This window comes from Mobula birostris, chromosome 1 (assembly GCF_030028105.1).
Source record: "Mobula birostris isolate sMobBir1 chromosome 1, sMobBir1.hap1, whole genome shotgun sequence".
In the NCBI taxonomy this organism is placed as follows: domain Eukaryota; kingdom Metazoa; phylum Chordata; class Chondrichthyes; order Myliobatiformes; family Myliobatidae; genus Mobula; species Mobula birostris.
The window spans coordinates 149,122,024-149,143,805 of NC_092370.1; the positions used below are offsets into that span (position 1 = coordinate 149,122,024).

Here is a 21,782-nt window from a genome sequence, read left to right on the forward strand (position 1 = left end):
TCCCCACAGTACAGTAGCTTCAACAGTGTAGATCACACTGAGAAAACCCAAACTCCCCAAGATCCTGTGTAAACTTACTGAGAGCAAGCTCATTGTTAGATAGCAAGCAAAGCATGTCTGCTAACTGGAGCCTTTAGTTAGATGAAGTAGAATTATGGCCCCAAAAAAAAAAAAAAAAAAAAAAAAAAACAACACAAATCGCCAAAGAAACACTCAAATGAGGCAACATCTTAACTAGATTTAAAGGGTTTTTACTGGTAACATTGATTGTCCATTTACCACCCCACTTGTTGCTCAATCTGCTGCATTCCTCCAGCTGTTTGTTGCTCCAAATTCTGCACCTGCAATCTCTTATGGCTCTGGAATTACATCATTTCATGTGGACAAAGACTAGCATGTTCTAGGCCTGAAGATTGATGGTTTTATGTCATTTTGTCTTCATGTAACAAGTATTCCTATTCACCAGAAAAAAATCTTGGCAAAGAGGCCTTAATAATTGAGCAAACTATTCCCAGACTTGATTTGAGCTTAAACATGACTTGATTAATATAAATAACAGAAAATTATGCAAAGCTTCTTTAACTGGCTTTGCTTCCCCTTTCAATGGGAATTTGGGTAAGAATACTTGTATTACTCCAGAGTGGAAGTTATTTCAAGGTTGTGCAAAGTTTTGCTCTGAACTCACGTCTGTGTTCTGTATGGGGTGTGGCATCTTATAAAGAGATGCAGTATAATTCAAAAGACAGCAATAAGTCTTAAAGGAATCACAGAATGGCTACAGCACAAGAGGCTACTCAGCCTGTTGAATCCATACTGGCTAGAAGTGCAATCTAGCTAATCCCCCTTTATTCCCTCAAATCCTTCCTGTCAAGATATTTTTCCTGCTTTCTTTGAAACACCAGGATTGAATTAGTCTCCACTTCCACTCCCCTTGAAAGTATACCCCAAGCCTAAAACTCACTTTTCATTCTTTTGTCATTAACTTCCATTTTGTCTTTTAGTTTTCAACCCCTCTGCCAATGGGAACGGTTTCTCTTCAGTTGTTGTCCAACATTTTATACCTCTTGGATCTTTGCAATCATCCCCACTATTCCCAGAACTACAAGGACCTGGCCCAGCAGAACCAGCACAGGATGCCTGTGCCAACCAGAATGCCAAATTAATCTTTGCCTGCACACAATCCATATCCCTCTACGTTCATTAGCCTATCTCAGAGCCTCTTAAATGTCATTGTGTCTGCTTCCATCACCACAGCAACATGTTTCAGGCACCCATCACTTTGTTAAAAAAAATTTCACCCTCAAATTTACTTTTAATTTTCTACCTGTCAGCTCAAATCCATGTCGTTTGTATTTAACATTTCTATGCCAGGAGAAACTCTAGCGACCTTTTCTGTTTTTTTCATAATTTTATAAATCTCCATTAAGTCACCCTTCAGCTTCCAATGCTCCAGGGGAAAACTCTGGTTCAGTCACTCCTTACAAACTAGTCTTCTAACCCAGGAAGCATCCCGGTGAGCCATTTTGCTCCCTCTCTAAAGCCTCCACATCCTTCCTATAATAAGGAAACAAGAACTACACAAAGCACCGTGCAGCCTAACCAAAGCTTTATACAAGTGCAACGTGGCTTCCTGACTCATACTAACAGCCCCAACTGAAGGTGGGCATGCCCCATGCCTTCGTTTCCACTTGTGCTGCCACTTTCAGGGAGCTGAGGACTTCAACCCAAGATCAATGCCAGTAAGGGTCCTGTCACTTTACTGTAACTTTCCCCTTGCATTTGGCCTCTCAGAGCAAGACCCCACAAATTAAACTCCTTTTGCCATTTCTCCACCCAAATCTACAATTGATCTAGATTTTGCCATATCCTTTGACACCTTCACTATCCACAACTCTGAATCCCCCACTGGATGCCTGGAATACACTGCCTATTATGGTGGTAGAGGCAAATACATTAGAGGCTTTTAAGAGATATTTGGATAGGCACATGGATGTGAAGGAGATGGAGGGATATGAACACAGTGTACGTAGGAGGGATTAGTGTTTGCCTGTTTTTAATTTGCTTTTTAGCTGATCTGGCACAATGTGGGCCAAATGGCCTGATCTTGTGCTGTACTGTTATATGATCTTAAAATCAGCCTACCATGAGGGAGCTTGCCAAATACTTTACTAAACTTCCCAACTTCTCCAATCTAAATATATCCTTCACCTCTTTGAATTATTGTGGTTCATCATCATGTTTCCCAAAGGGTGGTGCCTAAAGCTAATGCTGCAGTCAAGGCCAAACTATTTTATACAGGTTCACAATGATTCCCCTACTCTGGTGCATATGCGTCCGTAAAACCTTAGATCCTCTGGATGATTTTATTGACATTTTCGACCGGTGCCGCCACAGAATGATGCGTACAATTACGCTTTGTTTACATTGCCTGCTCTCTCCCTTCCCACCAAAACACTTCACATTTCTCAGCATCAAGTTCATCTGATTCCTACCTGGCTATTCTACTATGTATATCTCCTTGAAGCACATTATCCTCAAGGTGAGAGAAGATTTAAAGGGAGCCTTTTCACACAGAGGGTTTCAGCTACATGCAACAAGCTGCTAGAGAAATCTGAAGGAATAGGTACAATAACATTTAAAAGACATTTGGACAGGTACATAGTTAAGAAAGGTTTAAAGCGATATTGGCCAAACACAGGTAATGGAACTGGCTCAGAAGGCACCCTGGTTGCCATGCTGATTTGGGCCAAAGGGTCTGTTTCCATACTGTATAACTCTTCAAATGCAGTTTAACAGATGCACATTACTCGAACAGGCCATTCAGCCCAGTTTGTCTATGCAGCCCATTGTACCCATCTACACTAATTCCATTTACTCACAGTAGGCTCACAGCCTTGTATGCATTGCCGATTCAAGAACTTGTCTAAACAGTAGATACTGGGGCAGGATCGATTGGAGTATGGTTCAATTCTGGCAGACACATTAAAGGATAGATGAGGGTATTAGTTACAAGAATAGATAGGCAAAGTGCAACTATTTGCTTTAAAGGGAGAATGAAAATATATTAATGAGTCATGACAGAATGGGTAGAACTGTTGGGGTTACTCTCGAGGTCCAAGATAAAGGGGAAGAGAACCGAGAGACATGAGAATAAACTTCTCCACAGTGTGCATCTGAAATGTGGATTAACTACCTACAGCTGTGGAGGAGTTGCTCCATATGACATTCAGGAGGGAATTAGAATGGTGAAAAACATGCGACTTGTGTGCCTCTGGTTAAGGTGACATAGATATGATGGACAAAAGTAAGAGAGGGCATAGAATAGAATAGTTGATGTTGGAGGACTGAGAAGCTTTTAAAACCAATAGAATACAATTATCTACATCGCACCGGAGGAAATTTAGCGTAATTACAAAGGGGCTGAATACCTTTTCAGCCTCTCAATTTTGGTTTTTAATTTTGTAGTAAATATTGACAGATTTTGGAATTTTTCTTTTGATTTGACATGATGCACGTTTTATAGATTAGCTCAAAAAATCCCACTTCAATATATTTTAAATTTAGAAAATGAGACAGTAAATTATGAATCAAGACCGGAATACAAATATCAAGCAAGTCAACAAATTCAGATATCTCAGCAGCCTAATAACAAGTGATGGCATGTGCGACACATATCAAATACAGAATAGCAATGGCAAAAGAAGCTTTCCAAAAAATGAGGACCATATTAACAGACAGAAAGATGAGCATGTACACTAAAAACAGAATACTGCAGTGCTACATTTACTCTATCCTGACTTATGGAAGTGAATGCTGGACCACTTCTCCAGCAATGGAAAAGAGACTAGAAGCATCTGAATTATGGTTCTACAGGAGAATGTTAAAAATATCATGGACCACACACACATCAAATGAAGAAGTTCTCAGAAAGAGCCCAAGCAGTTCGATCACTCATATCAACAATAAGAGAAAGACAACTCAGATTCCTAGGACACATGCAGAAAGATGAACTTGAAAAACTCATACTCTGTGGAACGATCAAGGGGAGCAAACCTAGAGGAAGACCTCGGTTTATGTACATCAAAAGCTTAACCAGGTGGCTACACATCGAGGAAATGGAAGTCATCCAAAGAACGAGGGATAGATCTGTATGGAAAACCATGGTCACCAATGTCCGCATTAGATATGGTACCGAGACAGACAAGACAAATTGTGAAAATCGTTGTGGGGGCTGAATACATCTTACAAGACACTGTAGTGTAGAGTAGAGTCTGGTCATATACTATGGTAAAAGGAATAAAAGCAGACTTTTTTTTTTTAACTGGAGAAAATTCAAATCTCAGCAGTGGGTAGGGACTTGGAATCCTCTGCAGAATTCCCTGGAGGTTAATGTTCAGGTTGAGTTGGGAGCAAGGAAGGCAAATACATGACTGATCATTTCCACGGATGCTACCCGACCTACTGAGTTCCTCCAGCGTGTTGTGAAGGTAAATACAATGTTAGCATTAATTTCAAGAGGCCCACAATACAAGAGCAAGGATGTAATGCTGAGGCTTTATAAGGCCTTGGTCAGTGTGCATTTGAAGGACTGTCAGCAGTATTGGGCCCATAAGATGCACTGGCATTGAAGATGGCCCAGAGGTGGTGCATGAGAATGATTCAGGGAATGAAAGAGCTGGTGTTTGAGGCTCTGGACCTGTACCCACTGGCGGTTAGAATGGAGGTGGGGGGGGGGGGAGAGAAAGAGGGAGAAATCTCATTGAAACCTATTGAAAGGCCTGTATGGAGAGAATGTTTCCTGCAGTGGGTGAGTCCAAGTTCAGAGGCACAGCCTCAGACTAGAAAAGACGAGGAGAAAATTCTTTAGCTAGTGGATAGTGAATCTGGATTTCATTGCCCTAGATGGCTGTCGAGACCAAGTCATTGAGTACATTTAAAGCAGAGCCTTAGGTTCTTGCTTAGCCAGGGTGTCAAAGGTTACAGGAAGGAGGAGGAGAATGTGGTCCTAAATCAGCCATGATGGAATGGTGGAACAGACTCAATGGACCAAATGGCCCAATTCTGTTCCTGTGTCTTATGGAATGGCCTCTTCGGCTGTAACCATTTTATCATTGTCTGCACTATCAAATTAGATGGTAGAGCAGTGTTAACTTCAACTACTTTAAACTTGAAGGCCAAGTTTAAAAATGATACTATTCTCATCAAATTTTCCCAGTTGTCAAACTGTATTTCTGTCTGTGAGTATCTCATTATGTAAAGTAAGCAAACACTAATTCTTGTTTTAAACAGGCGGATGTTAACAAAGCTCGGATTGATGAAGCCAATGAGAGAGCAAACAAACTCATCAAAAAGTAATGCGGAGCCCATGAAACTCACCTCTGAATTTACAGCTTCACACTAGAGCCTGATTTCCATGCGAGTCACTGTCTTGTGCCTCCACATCTCAATTTCTCCTATCAACGCGTCTCCTTGAAATTATAATTGTAAGATGTTCCAAGTGGCTCACATCATTATTGACTATGTACAGCTTCCCAGCCAGACTGCAACCACAACCACCCTCAGTGACCTGTATAGACAAGTTACTGATTTCTCAAATGTTCTTGTGGCTACATGTTCCACAGGGAACCTTGGATGTAAAGGTGTCGGAAAGAGAACCTCTGGAAAAATACTAATCCATACCTCTACTGCAGCAGACACACTTCTGATCAGTTCCCCATACCTTGTCTTCCTCTATCCTGGCCATCTTTATGACTATTGCTTATGTATATTCTCCACCCCACGCCTGTCAGTCAGTCTCCCTGCATCCCTTCCCACAATTACCATCATTTAAGCTGCTGTTGACAACTGCCATCCTATCTGATTGGAAGAGAATGAGAAACTGGAGAAAGGGCTGGACACTTTTCCTGCAGTAGTGTTCCAGAGACTCCCAACTAAAGGAATGGTGCCCTGTAATTCAGATACCTCGTCTCAAAATGGACCATCGTCTGCACACCATTTCTCTCTTCACAATTCTTGTACTTGCTACTGTGACACCCATGCTAGTTTTTTTAAATAAGGGACTTCTCTAAACTAAAAAAAATCCAAGTCCTTTCCCTCATAATTAAAGAATGATCCAAGCTCCAACTAGTTGCTATGATTGTATACCGGCATGAATTTATTTCTTACCTCCACAACTGTCTCCATTGGGAGTTTCAGGCACTGGCTGTACATGGTGCTAATGCAGTAAGTCGCCTTTAGAAGGGGCATGTATGCTCTGCTAGTTGGGTGAAGCTGGCTTTCCCCTTGGACAAAATTCTCTACACAAAGCTTATGTTTATCAGGGACCTTACTTCATTACTTATTAGTGAGTTGTGTACAGTGAGTAAAATATATTGCACATTTAATCATTTTTCTCCAACTGAGTGCATTGGGAAATGTTTAATAATGTGAAATGTGATCACAAACTTTATCCTTTCACCTTCACATGTCTCAATACTTTTTTTAAAATAAAGATGCATATTCTCCCCTGTAGTTGTTGTAATTGAAATTCAATTCAGAGCATTATTATATACAAGGCAGGAGAATGGGGCAGCCCAAGCAAACTTTACTTTGTTCCCTCCATTCTGCTTTTTCACATCAAATTAGGAAACAGGAACAGGAATAGGATCAAAACATCTGCACACAAATGACAAATGGTAACCCTGTCTCATCAACAAGCGTTTACACAAGGGATAAAGGTTGCAATTACATCTTGAAACTAAGCCTTGACTGAATGGCAGATGCCCCAGGTTGCCAACAATGAAGAGTGTGGGAGATAGCTGACCATTCACACTCTTGGTCAGATTATACCCCTCAAGGTAGTGTGCACAGTACTGAAGAGATCAAAAAAGCAACAGTGTCTTGGGAGTGAGTAAAGCCAAATGCCCTCATTTAGCAGCAGCTTAAAGTAGAGTGTGTAGTGTCTTATAAAACCATCAGCTTAACTGCAAAACAGATAAGGAATTCATGTCCATTTCTCCTACAACATAGTAGAGGTACTTCCACTCCCATGGCCTAACAAGCTACTATATTGTTTAACCAGCCATCGATGGACCAGCCCGTTGTCCCATAGTTCAAAGGCCCGTGCACCTAGATGTCCATTAAGCAAATTTCTTCTTTGTTGCTGTAAAGCGCTCCATGTACTGAAAGGAGAAAGAATAAATCGCAAGTCAGACAGCAGCAGCACCACAATCATCCAGTAAGGACAGGCCAGCACCCTGAGCTCCAAACCCATACAGATGCAACAGCTGAGAATTCCTGGTCTTATTGCTGCTAAGCAAGCCACCACACAGCAACCTTCCTACTTCCCATCACTGAAACCCACCTTATCATATCCCTCCAGGTCTCGCAGCTTCCTTATTTCAAAGAGATTGCCTTCCAGAGCCAACAGACAGATCTGGGAATCAGCCAGAATGCTGATGGGAATCATGGAGATTTCTAAACAGTTTTCTTCCATCCGCAGCACCTTCAGCCGTGGAGAACGGGAGATGCGTGGTGAGATCTGAGAGATCTGAAAGCACAAACTGGTTACTTTAAAATCAAACTAGCAGACACACAGCTGCTATTGCTGGAAATCTATAGCATCACAAAGGAACTGGAGGAATTCAGGTGGTCAGGCAGCATCAAACTGCTAGTTTGTCTTTCAGAACTTAAAGAATCATTGACCTGACATATTGTCTCCACATTTGCTGCCTGATCAACTGTTTCCAACATTCTCTGCTTCTGTTACAGCTTTTCAGCGTCTGTTGTTTTGCTTTCAATAACTGATGCAGCTATAAGTTTGTTTAGGTTTATATGTCCTTGTTTGTTTAGGTTTATATGTTCCTATCCAAGTACCTCAACTGGATTACTCAAGTTTCCCAACTTCAAGATAATATATATGCAGTACATGCAGTCTTACTTCATAATATAACTGTGCCAAACTATACTAGAACTTTTCAGATATAGTAACCGACCTGGTTCTGGTTGACATTAAGTTCAATAGCCTGCAGCTGCTCTAGGTCATCCGGAAGACGCTGGATTTGATTCTTGGACAGGTCCACCACATCCAGATGTCGTAGTTGACATAGTTGGAGGGGAAACTCCCGCAGCCGGTTCCCAGAGAGACTCAGGGTCTTCAAGGCTGCCAGCTGCCCAAAACTGGAAGGGAGATGCTTCAATGAGTTAGCACAGAGATGAAGACTCTCCAGTTTCCTCAGCTTGCCCAAATCCTCAGGAAGAACAGCTGACAGGAAGGGAAAGACAAACTTGTTCAATGGGTGGGATTGATAACAAGTGAAGGTACTGAGCAATAGTACGATTGTGGGTCACTGCAAGGCTTTAAACCTTAGGACAGAAAGGTTCATGTTTCTGGAACACTGACCACCAGAGGCAGGCAGCGACTCGGATTGGTTGCACAAGGGTTGTATGATGCAGTAAGAGAAAAGGGTATAGCCGCCTGGGATTAGGATCAGTCAATAGCGGCCCGAACAGAATGTATGGGCTATACCTACCCAAAACCTGGAACCAGAAATAATTGAGTGTAAACAATGCTGTTGAGGTGTTCAAATCAAATGCATCAGGGAAATAAAGCGAGTAGGAGATGGAACGTTGAAAAAAATTAAGTACAGGAAAGTAAAAGAACATGTGGATAGGTGGAGTAATAAAATCATGCAGAGGTGTGCGCACGTGCGTGAAGATCGATGAGGTGTAAACAATTGATATACAAGGGTTGGGTGTGAGGCCACAGCATTGATGGAGATGTGGTGCCGTGCTCTGTTAACTGTTTTCTTGGTCTTACCCAGTTTGTTGTTATTGACAGTCAGACTCTTCAGTGCTGCGAACTGCCCAATGACAGAAGGCAAGTGCTCAATCTTGTTTCCTGAAAGATCCACCGTTCTCAAATTTCCTGCGAGTCTCTGTAGGTCCACAGGGAACTGAACATTTAAAAACAAATCCCATCATCTGTAAGAATTGCTAAAGGATTAAAAACGCCATCGTATATCTCCCCCCCCCCCCCCCCACCAATTACGATCCAGAGTCTTCCAGGCCAAATCCCAACTTGCACCCAGATGGTGGATACACAATAGAGTATCCACATCTGGGTTCAGTGGAGTGTTAGCCAAGGACTGAAGCAAACTCGTTAATCTCACTGGAACCAATACTGTCAGTGGATATGGGAATACCATCATGGGACATTAATTTGCATGCAGGTTGACCATACAGTCACAGAATAACAGACTGGGTACAGGTTGGGAGTGTAGTCAAATTGGGTACGGGTTAGGAGTACGATCAATGGAACAAAATATAAGGTAGGATGCAGGGGAGGAATTTTTAATCACCTACATTCACAAACTGAGTGAAAACTGAATGTAGGAAATGATTGCTCTCATATCTACTTCCTTAAGACTGGTGACAACAACCAGCCTTGTATTTCCTTTAACCTCCTTGGCCCTACAGCAGAACTGAGAGTGCTTACTGAATGCACAGAGTGAGTGACAACCTGCGTGCAGCTTTCTTACACAAACCCCCCCCTCCTGATAGTCGCTACAGAGCCTGTATGCTGCAATTCTCTATGTATTCCCATTTTGATGTCTCATCTATTGTCCCAACAGGCACCCCTGTTTTTCTTGTCCTTCAATTATTAGCAGCAATACTCCTGTTCCAATGTGCTTCAGTTTCCCTCCTAGGGAACTTCGCGTCCCTCGTATATTTTAGCCATCAGTTGACATGTCATTTATTTCACATCTACCATGGCAATGTCCATTTCTATCTGGGAATACAGGTTCTTAATTCGTTGAAAGTGGCGTCACAGGTTGTAAAGAAAGCTTTTGGCACATTGGTCTTCATACATCAATGTATTGAGTACAGAAGATGGGATGTTATGTTGAAGTTGTAGAGGGTCTCATTTGGAGTACCGTGCATGCTTTTCTGGTCAGCTAACTACAACAAAAATATCAATATGATTGAAGACTGTAAAGAGTCTGTACAAGGATGTTGCTGGGTCTGGAGAAGCAAAGATTTGACAGGTTAGAATGTAAGATTATGAGGAGATTTGATAGAGATAGACAAAATTACGAGGGTATAGATAGGGTAAATGCAAGGAAGCTTTTTCCACTGAGGTTGGATGGGACTACAACCAGAGGTCATGGGTCAAGGGTGAAAGGTGAGAAGTTTTAGGGGAACATGAGGGGAAAGTTCTTCACTCAGAAGGTTGAGAGTGTGGAATGAGCTGACAGAAGATGCCTGCAGCAGTCAGCAAATCCATCTCACCAATGTCCCAAACATCTAGAACATAAGCCTGCACCTCAATATTGTCTGACACCAGAGAAAACTGTTGCAATTAAATACTGAGCTGACTTTGTTCTTTCACACCCCCATCTTTAACAACTGCCAACAACTCTCTCCCAGATATGAAGATGAAAATATTCACAAATGAATCTAAGAAAGCCACACCATCACAACATCCATTTATTCCTTAGCAGTATCGCCTCACTACATTCTGCTTCAACCTCATGGCTCCCAGGTCTGGAGTTCTCTCCTTGAACCTCTCAAAACAGACATGAAAGCTTCTCACCTCATTCAGGCCTTTCCCTGTAAGCTGGAACACACCCGTCTTCTGTGCAGTCTCCAGGTGAGCTTTCAGGGCACTGTTCCCCATGGCAAAACAACACAATTCCAAGGAGAGAAATAATTCCCTCAATCGCCATTCACATACAGGTCTATATGAGACGAGTACTTCACCCACACTAGATCATACCTAAAAAAAAAAGACAAAAAAAAAACAACTGACAACATCCACTGATGCCGTTGCTGGGTCTATACCATGATATCAACCAATTCAAGTCCTCACTGTCGATGCTCCAAGTTCTGGGTCACCAGGACTATTTGCCCAATAACACATCAATGTCGGCAGTTCTTAACAGACAAGGGCAGAATTAGAGCCCAATCTGCTCCGCCATTCATCATGGCTGATCTACTACCCCTCTCAACCCCATTCTCCTGCCTTCTCCACATAACTTTTGATGCCCCTACAAGTTTTTTTAAACGTTATTTCTGTTTTTGGACTATTTTAAATTTAACTATTTAATATAGAGTAATATTAGAGACAGAGGGTGGAAGGTCTCATGCTATCCATTCGAAGTAGGCTGCCATGGGTTTATTGCATTCATTTTCCAGAAGTGGCTGCATAACCTTGGCTTCACTAGAAGGGAGATCAAGTCAACCAGCAAGGCTGTAGCTGAGGCATCAGAGAGAGGATCAGCATGGGTGTGGACCAAGTATGTCCAGAGGAGCAGATAGTCAAAGACAGTGTATCCATCTTTTGCAAACCCTTCAGTAGTTGCACAGACACCTGAAGAGCAGACTATCTGTTGGATGGAAGTGACCAACAACTCTGATAGAGGCAGATGCCAAGTTTTTAAGCTCACCAGTGGGAGATGGTGCTTTAGCATTGCTGACCCACCACCTTGAGGGAGTCTTGATCATAAGCGGGCCGAAATTCCTGAAGACAGGTGGCAGGTCAATTGATGATCCCACTGGTGATAGCACAGGACAGTTAACATCTTAGTCCACGTGTATTCTGTAACTATTTACTGTAATTGGTTTACTGATTGTTTTCCTATATCATGTACTGAATTGTATTGCTGCCACTAAGTTAACATTCATGACATATGCCAGTGATTCTAACATCAAGAACCTATCAACCTTTAAATATTCCCAAACTGTGGCAATGTGTCATTGCCTGTGGCAATGAATTACAGATTCACAATCCCCTGGCTAAACTTCCTCTTCATCTCTGATCTTTTCACCTTCTGAAAATCCACGTAAACATCCATTGACTCTCCTACTGTAGAAAACATTCTCTCTACATCCACTCTATTAAGCATTTCAATATTGGGTAGGTTTCATTGAGATAACACCCCCCCCCCCCCGCCAAATTCTTCTAAACACCAGCAAGTACTGGTCCAGAACCCTCCAACGGTGCTCATACATTAACTCTTTCATTCCCAGGATCATTTTTGTTAACCTTCATCAACATCAGCACATCCTTTCTTAGACAAGAGGCCCAAAACTACTCACAACACTCCAAGTACGGTCTGACTATTGCCGTACAAAGCCTCAGCATCACATCCTTGCTTTTATATTGTAGTTCTCGCAAAATAAATGCTAACATTGCATTTGCCTTGACTCAGCTTATAACTTATGACATATAATATGAAAAGAATCAGTCTCAGTACTGACCCCTGCAGAACACAACTAGTCAGAGGCAGCCAACCAGAAAAGGCTCCCTTTATTCCCAAGCTTCACCTCCTGCCACTCAGCCAATGCTAGTAGCTTTCCTTTAATAACATGGGCTATTATCTTGTTTAGTTGTCTGATTGTCAAAGGCCTTCTGAAAATACAAGTAAACAACATCCATTAACTCTGTCTATCCTGCTTGTTACTTCTTCAAAAATAAAATAAATAAATCCAACAGATTTGTCAGGCAAGATCCAAACCCCGCCGCCCCCCCCAGAGGAAGGAAGCCATGCTGAATTTGGCTTATCTTATCTTGTGCCTCAAGTACCCTGAAACCTCATCCTTCCAACATCTTACCGACCACAGCTGGCCGATCATTTCCTGCCTTTTGCCCCCCTTCTTCTTAAAGAGTGGAGTGACATTTGCAATTTTCCAGGCCTCTGGAACCATTCCAGAAAATAGTTATTCTTGAAAGATGATTACTAATCCTCCACAATCTCTTCTGCCACCTCTTTCACCAGGGTGTACACCATCTGGACTTATCTACCTTTAAGCTTCCCAAGCACCTTCTCAAACACAAAACACTCTGCAGATGCTGGGTCAAAGCAGCACTCACAACACACAACAGGCCAGACATTGTTCACATTGTTCCAGCCCGAAACGTTGACTGATCGTTTCCACAGATGCTGCCCAACCTGCTGAGTTCCTCCAGCGTGTTCTGAGTGTTGCCAAGCAGTTTCTCCTTAGTAATGGCAACTACACCCACCTCTACTCCCAGCACTCTAATTTCTAACATACTGCTGGTGACTTCCACAGTGAAGACTGACACAAAAATACTTAAGAGTTTGGCTGCCATTTGTTTGTCCTCCATAACTAGCTCTCCAGCAGTCTAATACCCATTCCCTCTTTTCTTTTGCTTGTCTTTGACCTCCTGTCAGCCATGGTTGCCTCATCTTCCTCCTTTGGGATGAATCTATCCTGTGCCTTCATAATTACTCCAAGAAATTCCTGCTATCGCAGTTCTGCTGTGATCCTTGCTAGTATCCCCTTCCAATCAACCTAGGCCAGATTCTCTGTAATTCCCTTTACTTCACTGTAATACTAATACATCTGCAGGGTGAATCCTATCATATTATGATTACTGCCTGTTAGGTATTCCTTACCTTAAGCTCCTAAATTAAATCTGGTTCATGAGACAACACCCATTCCAGATCTGCCTTTTCTCTCGTGGGCTTAACCACAGGCTGCTCTTAAAAGACATCTTGTAGGCATTCTGCAAATTACTTTTTTTGGAATTCAGCAACCACCTGATTTTCCCAATCATTGAACATAGAATAGTACAGCACAACACAGGCCCTTCAGCTCACATTGTTGTGCTGACCCTCAAACCCCACCTCCCATATCACCCCCCCACCTTAAATTCCTCCATATACCTGTCTAGTAGTCTCTTAAATTTCACTAGTGTATCTGCCTCCACCACTGACTCAGGCAATGCATTCCACGCACCAACCATTCTCTGAGTAAAAAACCTTCCTCTAATATCCCCCTTGAACTTCCCACACCTTACCTTAAAGCCATATCCCCTTGTATTGAGCAGTGGTGCCCTGGGGAAGAGGCACTGGCTACCCACTCCATCTATTCCTCTTAATATCTTGTACACCTCTATCATGTCTCCCCTCATCCTCCGTCCCTCCAAAGAGTAAAGCCCCAGCTCCCTTAATCTCTGATCATAATGCATACTTTCTAAATCAGGCAGCATCCTGGTAAATCTCCTCTGTTCCCTTTCCAATGCTTCCACATCCTTCCTATAGTGAGGTGACCAGAACTGGACACAGTACTCCAAGTGCGGCCTAACCAGAGTTTTATAGGGCTGCATCATTACATCACGACTCTTAAACTCTATCCCTCAACTTATGAAAGCTAACACCCCATAAGCTTTCTTAACTACCCTATCCACCTGTGAGGCAACTTTCAGGGATTTGTGGACATGTACCCCCAGATCCCTCTGCTCCTCCACACTACCAAGTATCCTGCCATTTACTTTGTACTCTGCCTTGGAGTTTGTCCTTCCAAAGTGTACCACCTCACACTTCTCCGCGTTGAACTCCATCTGCCACTTTTCAACCACTTCTGCAACCTATGTCTCTCTGCAATTTTCGACAATCCTCAACACTATCCACAACACCAACAACCTTTGTGTCATCTGCAAACTTGCCAACCCACCCTTCTACCCCCACATCCAGGTCGTTAATAAAAATCACAAAAAGTCAAGGCCCCAGAATCGATCCTTGTGGGACACCACTAGTCACAACCCTCCAATCCGAATGTACTCCCTCCACCACGATCCTCTGCCTTCTGCAGGTAAGCCAATTCTGAATCCACCAGGCCAAACTTCCCTGGATCCCATGCCTTCTGACTTTCTGAATAAGCCTACCGTGTGGAACCTTGACAAATGTCTTACTAAAGTCCATATAGATCACATCCACTGCACTAGCCTCATCTATATGCTTGTTCACCTCCTCAAAGAACTCTATCAGGCTTGTTAGGCACAAAGACATGCTGACTGTCCTGATCAGACCATGATTCTCTAAATGCCTATAGATCCTATCTCTAAGAATCTTTTCCAACAGCTTTCCCACCACTGACGAAAGGCTCACTGGTCGATAATTACCCAGACTATCCCTACCATCTTTTTTGAACAAGGGGACAAATATTCGCCTTCCTCCAATCCTCCGGTATGATTCCCGTGGACAATGAGGACATAAGGATCCTAGCCAGAGGCTCAGCAATCTCTTCCCTTTCCTCGTGGAGCAGCCTGGGGAATATTCCGTCAGGCCCAGGGGACTTATCCGTCCTAATGTATTTTAATAACTCCAACACATCCTCTCCCTTAATATCAACATGCTCCAGAACATCAACCTCACTCATATTGTCCTCACCATCATCAAATTCCCTCTCATTGGTGAATAACTAAGAGGAGTATTCTTTGAGGACCTCGCTCACTTGCAGCCTCCAGGCACATCTTCCCACCTTTATCTCTAATCAGTCCTACCTTCACTCCTGTCATTCTTTTGTTCTTCACATAATTGAAGAATGCCTTGGGGTTTTCCTTTACCCTACTCGCCAAGGCCTTCTCATGCCCCCTTCTTGCTCTTCTCAGCCCCTTCTTAAGCTCCTTTCTTGCTTCCCTATATTCCTCAATAGACCCATCTGATCCTTGCTTGCTAAACGTCATGTATGCTGCCTTCTTCCACCTGACTAGATTTTCCACTTGTCACCCATGGTTCCTTCACCCTACCATTCTTTATCTTCCTCACCAGGACAAATTTATCCCTAACACCCTGCAAGAGATCTCTAAACATTGACCACATGTCCATAGTACATTTCCCTGCAAAAACATCATCCCAATTCACACCTGCAAGTTCTAGCCTTATAGCCTCATAATTTGCCCTTCCACAATTGAAAAATTTCCTGTCCTCTCTGATTCTATCCTTTTCCATGATAATGCTAAAGGCCAGGGAGCGGTGGTCACTGTCCCCCAGATGCTCACCCACTGAGAGATCTGTGACCTGACCCGGTTCATTACCTAGTACTAGACCTAGTATGGCATTCCCCCTAGTCGGCCTGTCAACATACCCGTCCCGCTTATGGCATTCCCATCCATGAGTTTCTCACCATCAAAATCCTGGAGTTATCAATCTTTCTGCATAATAAAATCCCCCGTGTCTCTCAAACCCCAATTCTACTGAACGTTCAAGAACCATGGAAAAAATTCCACACATTTAGACAAGTCCCAAGCAGCGACCCCCGGACCCACCAAACAAGTCGTTGTTCACTTCTTATCGCGCTTATGGCATTCCAATCCATGAGTTCCTCAACATCAAAATCCTGGAGTTACCAACCAGTGGCGAAAACTAACCCACACGAAACTCCATGGGCACAAGCGGTCAGAAACCAAGTACCTGTAACAATAATACCCTCCTCCCGCAGTGAGAACAACTTTGCTTCCTCAGAAAACACTGTGTATTCGCGAGGCCTGGGCTCGGCCCGCACCGGCTTGGCCTTGTTCACCCCACCCCTTTCATCACCTGAGTAAACGGCCTCTCCTCGAGTACCAAAGCCTGTAGCCGGAAACTCCATGTCGGCACTTCCGCTCGTCCTCAACGCGTCGTCGCAAAACCAGCGAAAGTTGCGTTGCTGCGACGCGCACTTCGTGTCAAACCATTTATAACGTGGCGGAAGCTTCTTCGTCATATTTGCGCGACTTCGTGAAACGTCATCGGCATTCGAGTGACTATCGGCGCGAAACCAGAATCGGTGAGTGATGGCGGCTCAGGTTGTGTCATGTACGTGGGCCCGCACCTCTCATAATTCCCCTTCACCCAGCCTAACTGCACCACAACATCCCCACTCACAGCCCCTGCCAATGAGGGCCATGTTAAGGCCTGGACAGGTGAGGATCATGGGACAGGAAGCCCAGGGAGAAAGACAAGGGGGGTGGGGGGAACCCAGAGGATGGGCAGCGGGTATAGTCAGAGGGACAGAGGGAGAAAAGGGAGAGAGAGAGAGAGAAAAAAATGTATGTATATAAATAAATAACGGATGGGGTACGAGGGGGAGGTGGGGCATTAGCGGAAGCTAGAGAAGTCAATGTTCATGCCATCAGGTTGGAGGCTACCCAGACGGGATATAGGGTGTTGTTCCTCCAACCTGAGTGTGGCTTCATCTTTACAGTAGAGGAGGCCGTGGATAGACATGTCAGAATGGGAATTCAAAGATTCAAAAAACTTTATTGTCATTCTAACCGTACATCAGCACTGCAGGGCAGAATGAGACAGCGTTTTCCAGGAGCAGTGCAATCATAACATAACAAATGCAACACTAAATAATAAATATAACAATAAATAGTAAAACACAACAGCCACATGTCGGTTAAAATCAGTTATAAGTGTCCAGTGCAACTTAGAAGTGTCCAAAGCAGAGTCAGGTGGAGCAGCTATTTAGCAGTCTGACTGCCTGTGGGAGGAAGCTGTTTAGTAGCCTTGTGGTTAAAGTTTTGATGCTCCTGTAACGTTTGCCTGATGGCAGAAGAACAACCAGTTCATGGAGAGAGTGTGAGGGGTCTTTAATGATGTACCGTGTCTTCTGGAGGCATCGACTCTGAAAGAGGTCTTGGACAGAAGGTAGGGAGACCCCAATAACCTCTGCTTCCCTAACCACCCTCTGCAAGGCTTTTTTGTCGACAGCACTGCAGCTGGAGTACCAGGTTGTGATGCAAAAGGTCAGCACACTCTCAACCACGCCTCTGTAGAAAGTAGTTAAGATGTTAGTGGGAAGTGACGCTTGTTTAAGCTTCCTCAGAAAGTGCAATCTCTGCTGGGCCCGTTTCACAATCCCAGTGGTGTTCCTGCACCAGGTGAGATTGTCTGAGATCTGCACCCATGAGATGAATGGGTTGTTGAATTAAAATGTGTGACCACTGGGAGATCCTGCTTTCTCTGGCAGACAGAGCATAGGTGTTCAGCAAAACGATCTCCCAGTCTGTGTCGGATCTCGCCAATATATAGAAGGTCGCATCGGGAGAACCAGAGGCAGTATATCACCCCAGCCGACTCACAGGTGAAGTCGCCTCACCTGGAAGGATTGTCTGGGGCCCTGAATGGTGGTAAGGGAGGAAGTGTAAGGGCATGTGTAGCACTTGTTCCGCTTACACGGATAAGTGCCAGGAGGGAGATCAGTGGGGAGACGAATGGACAAGGGAGTCGTGTAGGGAGCGATCCCTGTGGAAAGCGGGTGGGGGGGGAGGGAAAGATGTGCTTAGTGGTGGGATCCCGTTGGAGGTGGCAGAAGTTACGGAGGATAATATGTTGGACCCGGAGGCTGGTGGGGTGGTAGGTGAGGACCAGGGGAACCCTATTCCTAGTGGGGTGGCGGGAGGATGGAGTGAGAGCAGATGTACGTGAAATGGGGGAGATGCGATTGAGAGCAGAGTTGATGGTGGAGGTCTTAGTGGTGGGATCCCGTTGGCAGTCCCCGGACAGTCCTTCCAGGTGAGGCGACACTTCACCTGTGAGTCGGCTGGGGTGATATACTGCGTCCGGTGCTCCCGATGTGGCCTTCTATATATTGGCGAGACCCGACGCAGACTGGGAGATTGTTTTGCTGAACACCTACGCTCTGTCCGCCAAAGAAAGCAGGATCTCCCAGTGGCCACACATTTTAATTTCACATCCCATTCCCATTCTGGTATGTCTATCCACGGCCTCCTCTACTGTCAAGATGAAGCCACACTCAAGTTGGAGGAACAACACCTTATATTCCGTCTGAGTAGCCTCCAACCTGATGGCATGAACATTGACTTCTCTAGCTTCCGCTAATGCCCCACCTCCCCCTCTTACCCCATCCATTATTTATTTATATACATACATTTTTTTTCTCTCTCTCTCTCCCTTTTCTCCCTCTGTCCCTCTGACTATACCCGTTGCCCATCCTCTGGGTTCCCCCCACCCCCCTTTTCCTTCTCCTTGGGCCTTCTGTCCCATGATCTTCTCATATCCCTTTTGCCAATCGCCTGTCCAGCTCTTGGCTCCATCCCTCCCCCTCCTGTCTTCTCCCGTCATTTTGGATCTCCCCCTCCCCCTCCCACTTTCAAATCTCTTACTAGCTCTTCCTTCAGTTAGTCCTGACAAAGGGTCTCGGCCCGAAACGTCGACTGTACCTCTTCCTAGAGATGCTGCCTGGCCTGTTGCGTTCACCAGCAACTTTGATGAACATCATTGTAAGTCTCCTCTGCACCCTCTCTATAGTTTCCACACCCTTCCTGTAGCGAGGTGAGCAGAACTGAGCACAGTTCTCCAAGTGGGGTCTGACCAGGGTCCTATATACCTGCAACATTACCTCTCAGCTCTTAAATTCAATTCCACGATTGATAAAGGCCAATGCACCGTATGCCTTCTTAACCACAGAGTGAGTCAACCTGCGCAGCTGCTTTGAGCGTCCTATGGACTCGGACCCCAAGATCCCTCTGATATTCCACACTGCCAATAGCCTTACCATTAATACTATATTCTGCCATCATATTTGACTTAGTAAAATGAACAACTTCACACTTATCTGGGTTGAACTCCATCTGCCACTTCTCAGCCCAGTTTTGCATCCTATCAGTGTCTCACTATAACCTCTGACAGCCCTCCACACTATCCACAACACCTCCACCCTTTGTGTCATCAGCAAACTTACTACCCCATCCCTCCACTTCCTCATCCAGGTCATTTATAAAAATCACGAAGAGTAAGGGTCCCAGAACAGATTCCCGAGGCACACCACTGGTCACTGACTTCCATGCAAAAAATGACCCGTCTAAAACCACTCTTTGCCTTTTTTGGCAAGCCAGTTCTGGATCCACAAAGCAATGTCCCCTTGGATCCCATGCCTCCTTACTTTCTCAATAAGCCTTGCATGGGGTACCTTATCAAATGCCTTGCTGAAATCCATATACACTACATCTATTGCTCTTCCTTCATCAGTGTGCTTAGTCACATCCTCAAAAAATTCAATCAGACTCGTAAGGCATGACCTGCCCTTGACAAAGACATGCTGACTATTCCTAATATTATACCTCTCCAAATGTTCATAAATCCTGCCTCTCAGGATCTTCTCCATCAGCTGACCAACCACTGAAGTAAGACTCACTGACCTATAATTTCCTGGGCTATCCCTACTCCCTTTCTTGAATAAGGGAACAATATCCGCAACCCTCCAATCCTCCGGAATCTCTCCCATCCCCATTAATCACCGCCAGAGATCAGCAATCTCCTCCCTCGCCTCCCACAGTACCCTCAGGTACATCTCATCCAGTCCAGGCGACTTATCCAACTTGATGCTTTCCAAAAGCTCCAGCACATCCTCTTTCTTAATATATACATGCTCAAGCTTTTCAGTCTGCTGCAAGTCAGCACTACAATCACCAAGATCCTTTTCCATAGTGAATACTGGAGTATTCATTAAGTACCTTTGCTATTTCATCCAGTTCCGTACACACTTTCCCACTATCACACTTGATAGGTCCTATTCCTTCACGTCTTATCCTCTTGCTCTTCCCATACTTGTAGAATGCCTTGGGGTCTTCCTTAATCCTGCCCGCGAAGGCCTTCTCATGGCCCCTTCTGGCTCTCCTAATTTCCTTTTTAAGCTCCTTCCTATTAGCCTTATGATGTTCAAGCTCTCTGAACCTTTTGTAAGCTTTTCTTTTCTTCTTGACTAGATTTATTACAGCCTTTGTACACCACGGTTCCCGTACCCTACCATAACTTCCCTGTCTCATTGAAACATACCCATGCCGAACTCCACACAAATATCCCCTGAACATTTGCCACATTTCTTCCGTACTTTTCCCTGAGAACATCTGTTCCCAATTTATATAACCATATAACCATTACAGCACGGAAACAAGCCATCTCGGCCCTTCTAGTCCATGCCGAACTCTTACTCTCACCTAGTCCCACCGACCTGCACTCAGCCCATAACCCTCCATTCCTTTCCTGTCCATATATCTATCCAATTTTACTTTAAATGACAACATCAAACCTGCCTCAACCACTTCTGTTGGAAGTTCATTCCACACAGCTACCACTCTCTGAGTAACGAGGTTCCCCCTCATGTTACCCCTAAACTTTTGTCCTCTAACTCTCAAGTCATGTCCTCTTGTTTGAATCTTCCCCACTCTCAATGGAAAAAGTCTAACCATGTTAACTCTATCAATCCCCCTCATAATTTTAAATACCTCTATCAAGTCCCCCCCTCAACCTTCTACGCTCCAAAGAATAAAGACCCAACTTGTTCAACCTTTCTCTATAACTTAGGAGATGAAACCCAGGCAACATTTTAGTAAACCTCTGTACTGTCTCAATTTTATTGACATCTTTCCTATAATTCGGTGACCAGAACTGTACACAATATTCCAGATTTGGCCTTACCAATGCCTTATACAAATTCAACATTACATCCCAACTCCTATACTCAATGCTCTGATTAATAAAGGCCAGCAAACCAAAAGCTTTCTTCACCACCCTATCCACATGAGATTCCATCTTCAGGGAACTATGCACCATTATTCCTAGATCCCTCTGTTCTAAAGCATTCTTTAATGCCCTACCATTTACCATGTATGTCCTATTTTGATTAGTCCTACCAAAATGTAGCACCTCACATTTTTCAGCATTAAACTCCATCTGCCATCTTTCAGCCCACTCTTCTAACTGTCCTAAATCTCTGCAAGTTTTGAAAACCTACTTCATCATCCACAACGCCACCTATCTTAGTATCATCTGCATACTTACTAATCCAATTTACCACCCCATCGTCTAGATCATTAATATATATTACAAACAACATTGGACCCAGTACAGATCCCTGAGGCACACCGACACACTGTCCTCCAATCTGACACACAGTCATCCACCACTACTCTCTGACATCTCCCATGCTGAATCCATATTACTACTTCCATATTAATGCCTAATGATCGAACCTTCCTAACTAACCTT

General features: G+C 44.0%; 3 protein-coding genes across 11 annotated transcripts in view; 2 read left to right on the top strand and 1 right to left on the bottom strand.

The window, feature by feature from the left end:
- The window catches only part of LOC140200381 (synaptosomal-associated protein 23-like), a 55,204-nt gene extending 48,694 nt beyond the window's left edge, over window positions 1–6,510 (top strand). For both annotated transcript variants that reach the window (XM_072263640.1, XM_072263648.1), the window contains exon 8: window positions 5,290–6,510. In XM_072263640.1, the coding sequence (XP_072119741.1) occupies window positions 5,290–5,355 (66 nt within the window). In that variant the 3' untranslated portion in view covers window positions 5,356–6,510. The remainder of the gene's footprint in view (window positions 1–5,289) is intronic.
- On the bottom strand, window positions 202–16,432 carry lrrc57 (leucine rich repeat containing 57). Of its 3 annotated transcripts, none has more exons than XM_072263607.1 (6): window positions 16,326–16,432; window positions 10,574–10,756; window positions 8,798–8,933; window positions 7,974–8,242; window positions 7,343–7,528; window positions 202–7,160 (listed from the first exon to the last, which is right to left on the bottom strand). In XM_072263607.1, exons 2-6 carry the CDS (start codon window positions 10,655–10,657, stop codon window positions 7,119–7,121), a joined length of 717 nt encoding a protein of 238 aa, XP_072119708.1. In that variant the 5' UTR covers window positions 10,658–10,756; window positions 16,326–16,432; the 3' UTR covers window positions 202–7,118. The 3 variants fall into 3 exon arrangements, with proteins under 3 accessions (XP_072119708.1, XP_072119727.1, XP_072119717.1); XM_072263626.1 differs by lacking the exon at window positions 16,326–16,432 and adding an exon at window positions 16,200–16,315; XM_072263616.1 differs by lacking the exon at window positions 16,326–16,432 and adding an exon at window positions 16,055–16,190.
- Window positions 16,417–21,782, top strand: part of haus2 (HAUS augmin like complex subunit 2) — a 46,202-nt gene continuing 40,836 nt past the window's right edge. For 2 of the 6 annotated variants that reach the window (XM_072263694.1, XM_072263686.1), the window contains exon 1: window positions 16,417–16,554. The gene's annotated coding sequence lies outside the window, so the exon portion shown is untranslated. Of the gene's footprint in view, window positions 16,555–16,999; window positions 17,421–17,498; window positions 17,519–21,782 lie in introns of those variants that run through there. The other 4 variants (XM_072263669.1, XM_072263660.1, XM_072263679.1 and 1 more) reach the window with 3 other exon arrangements.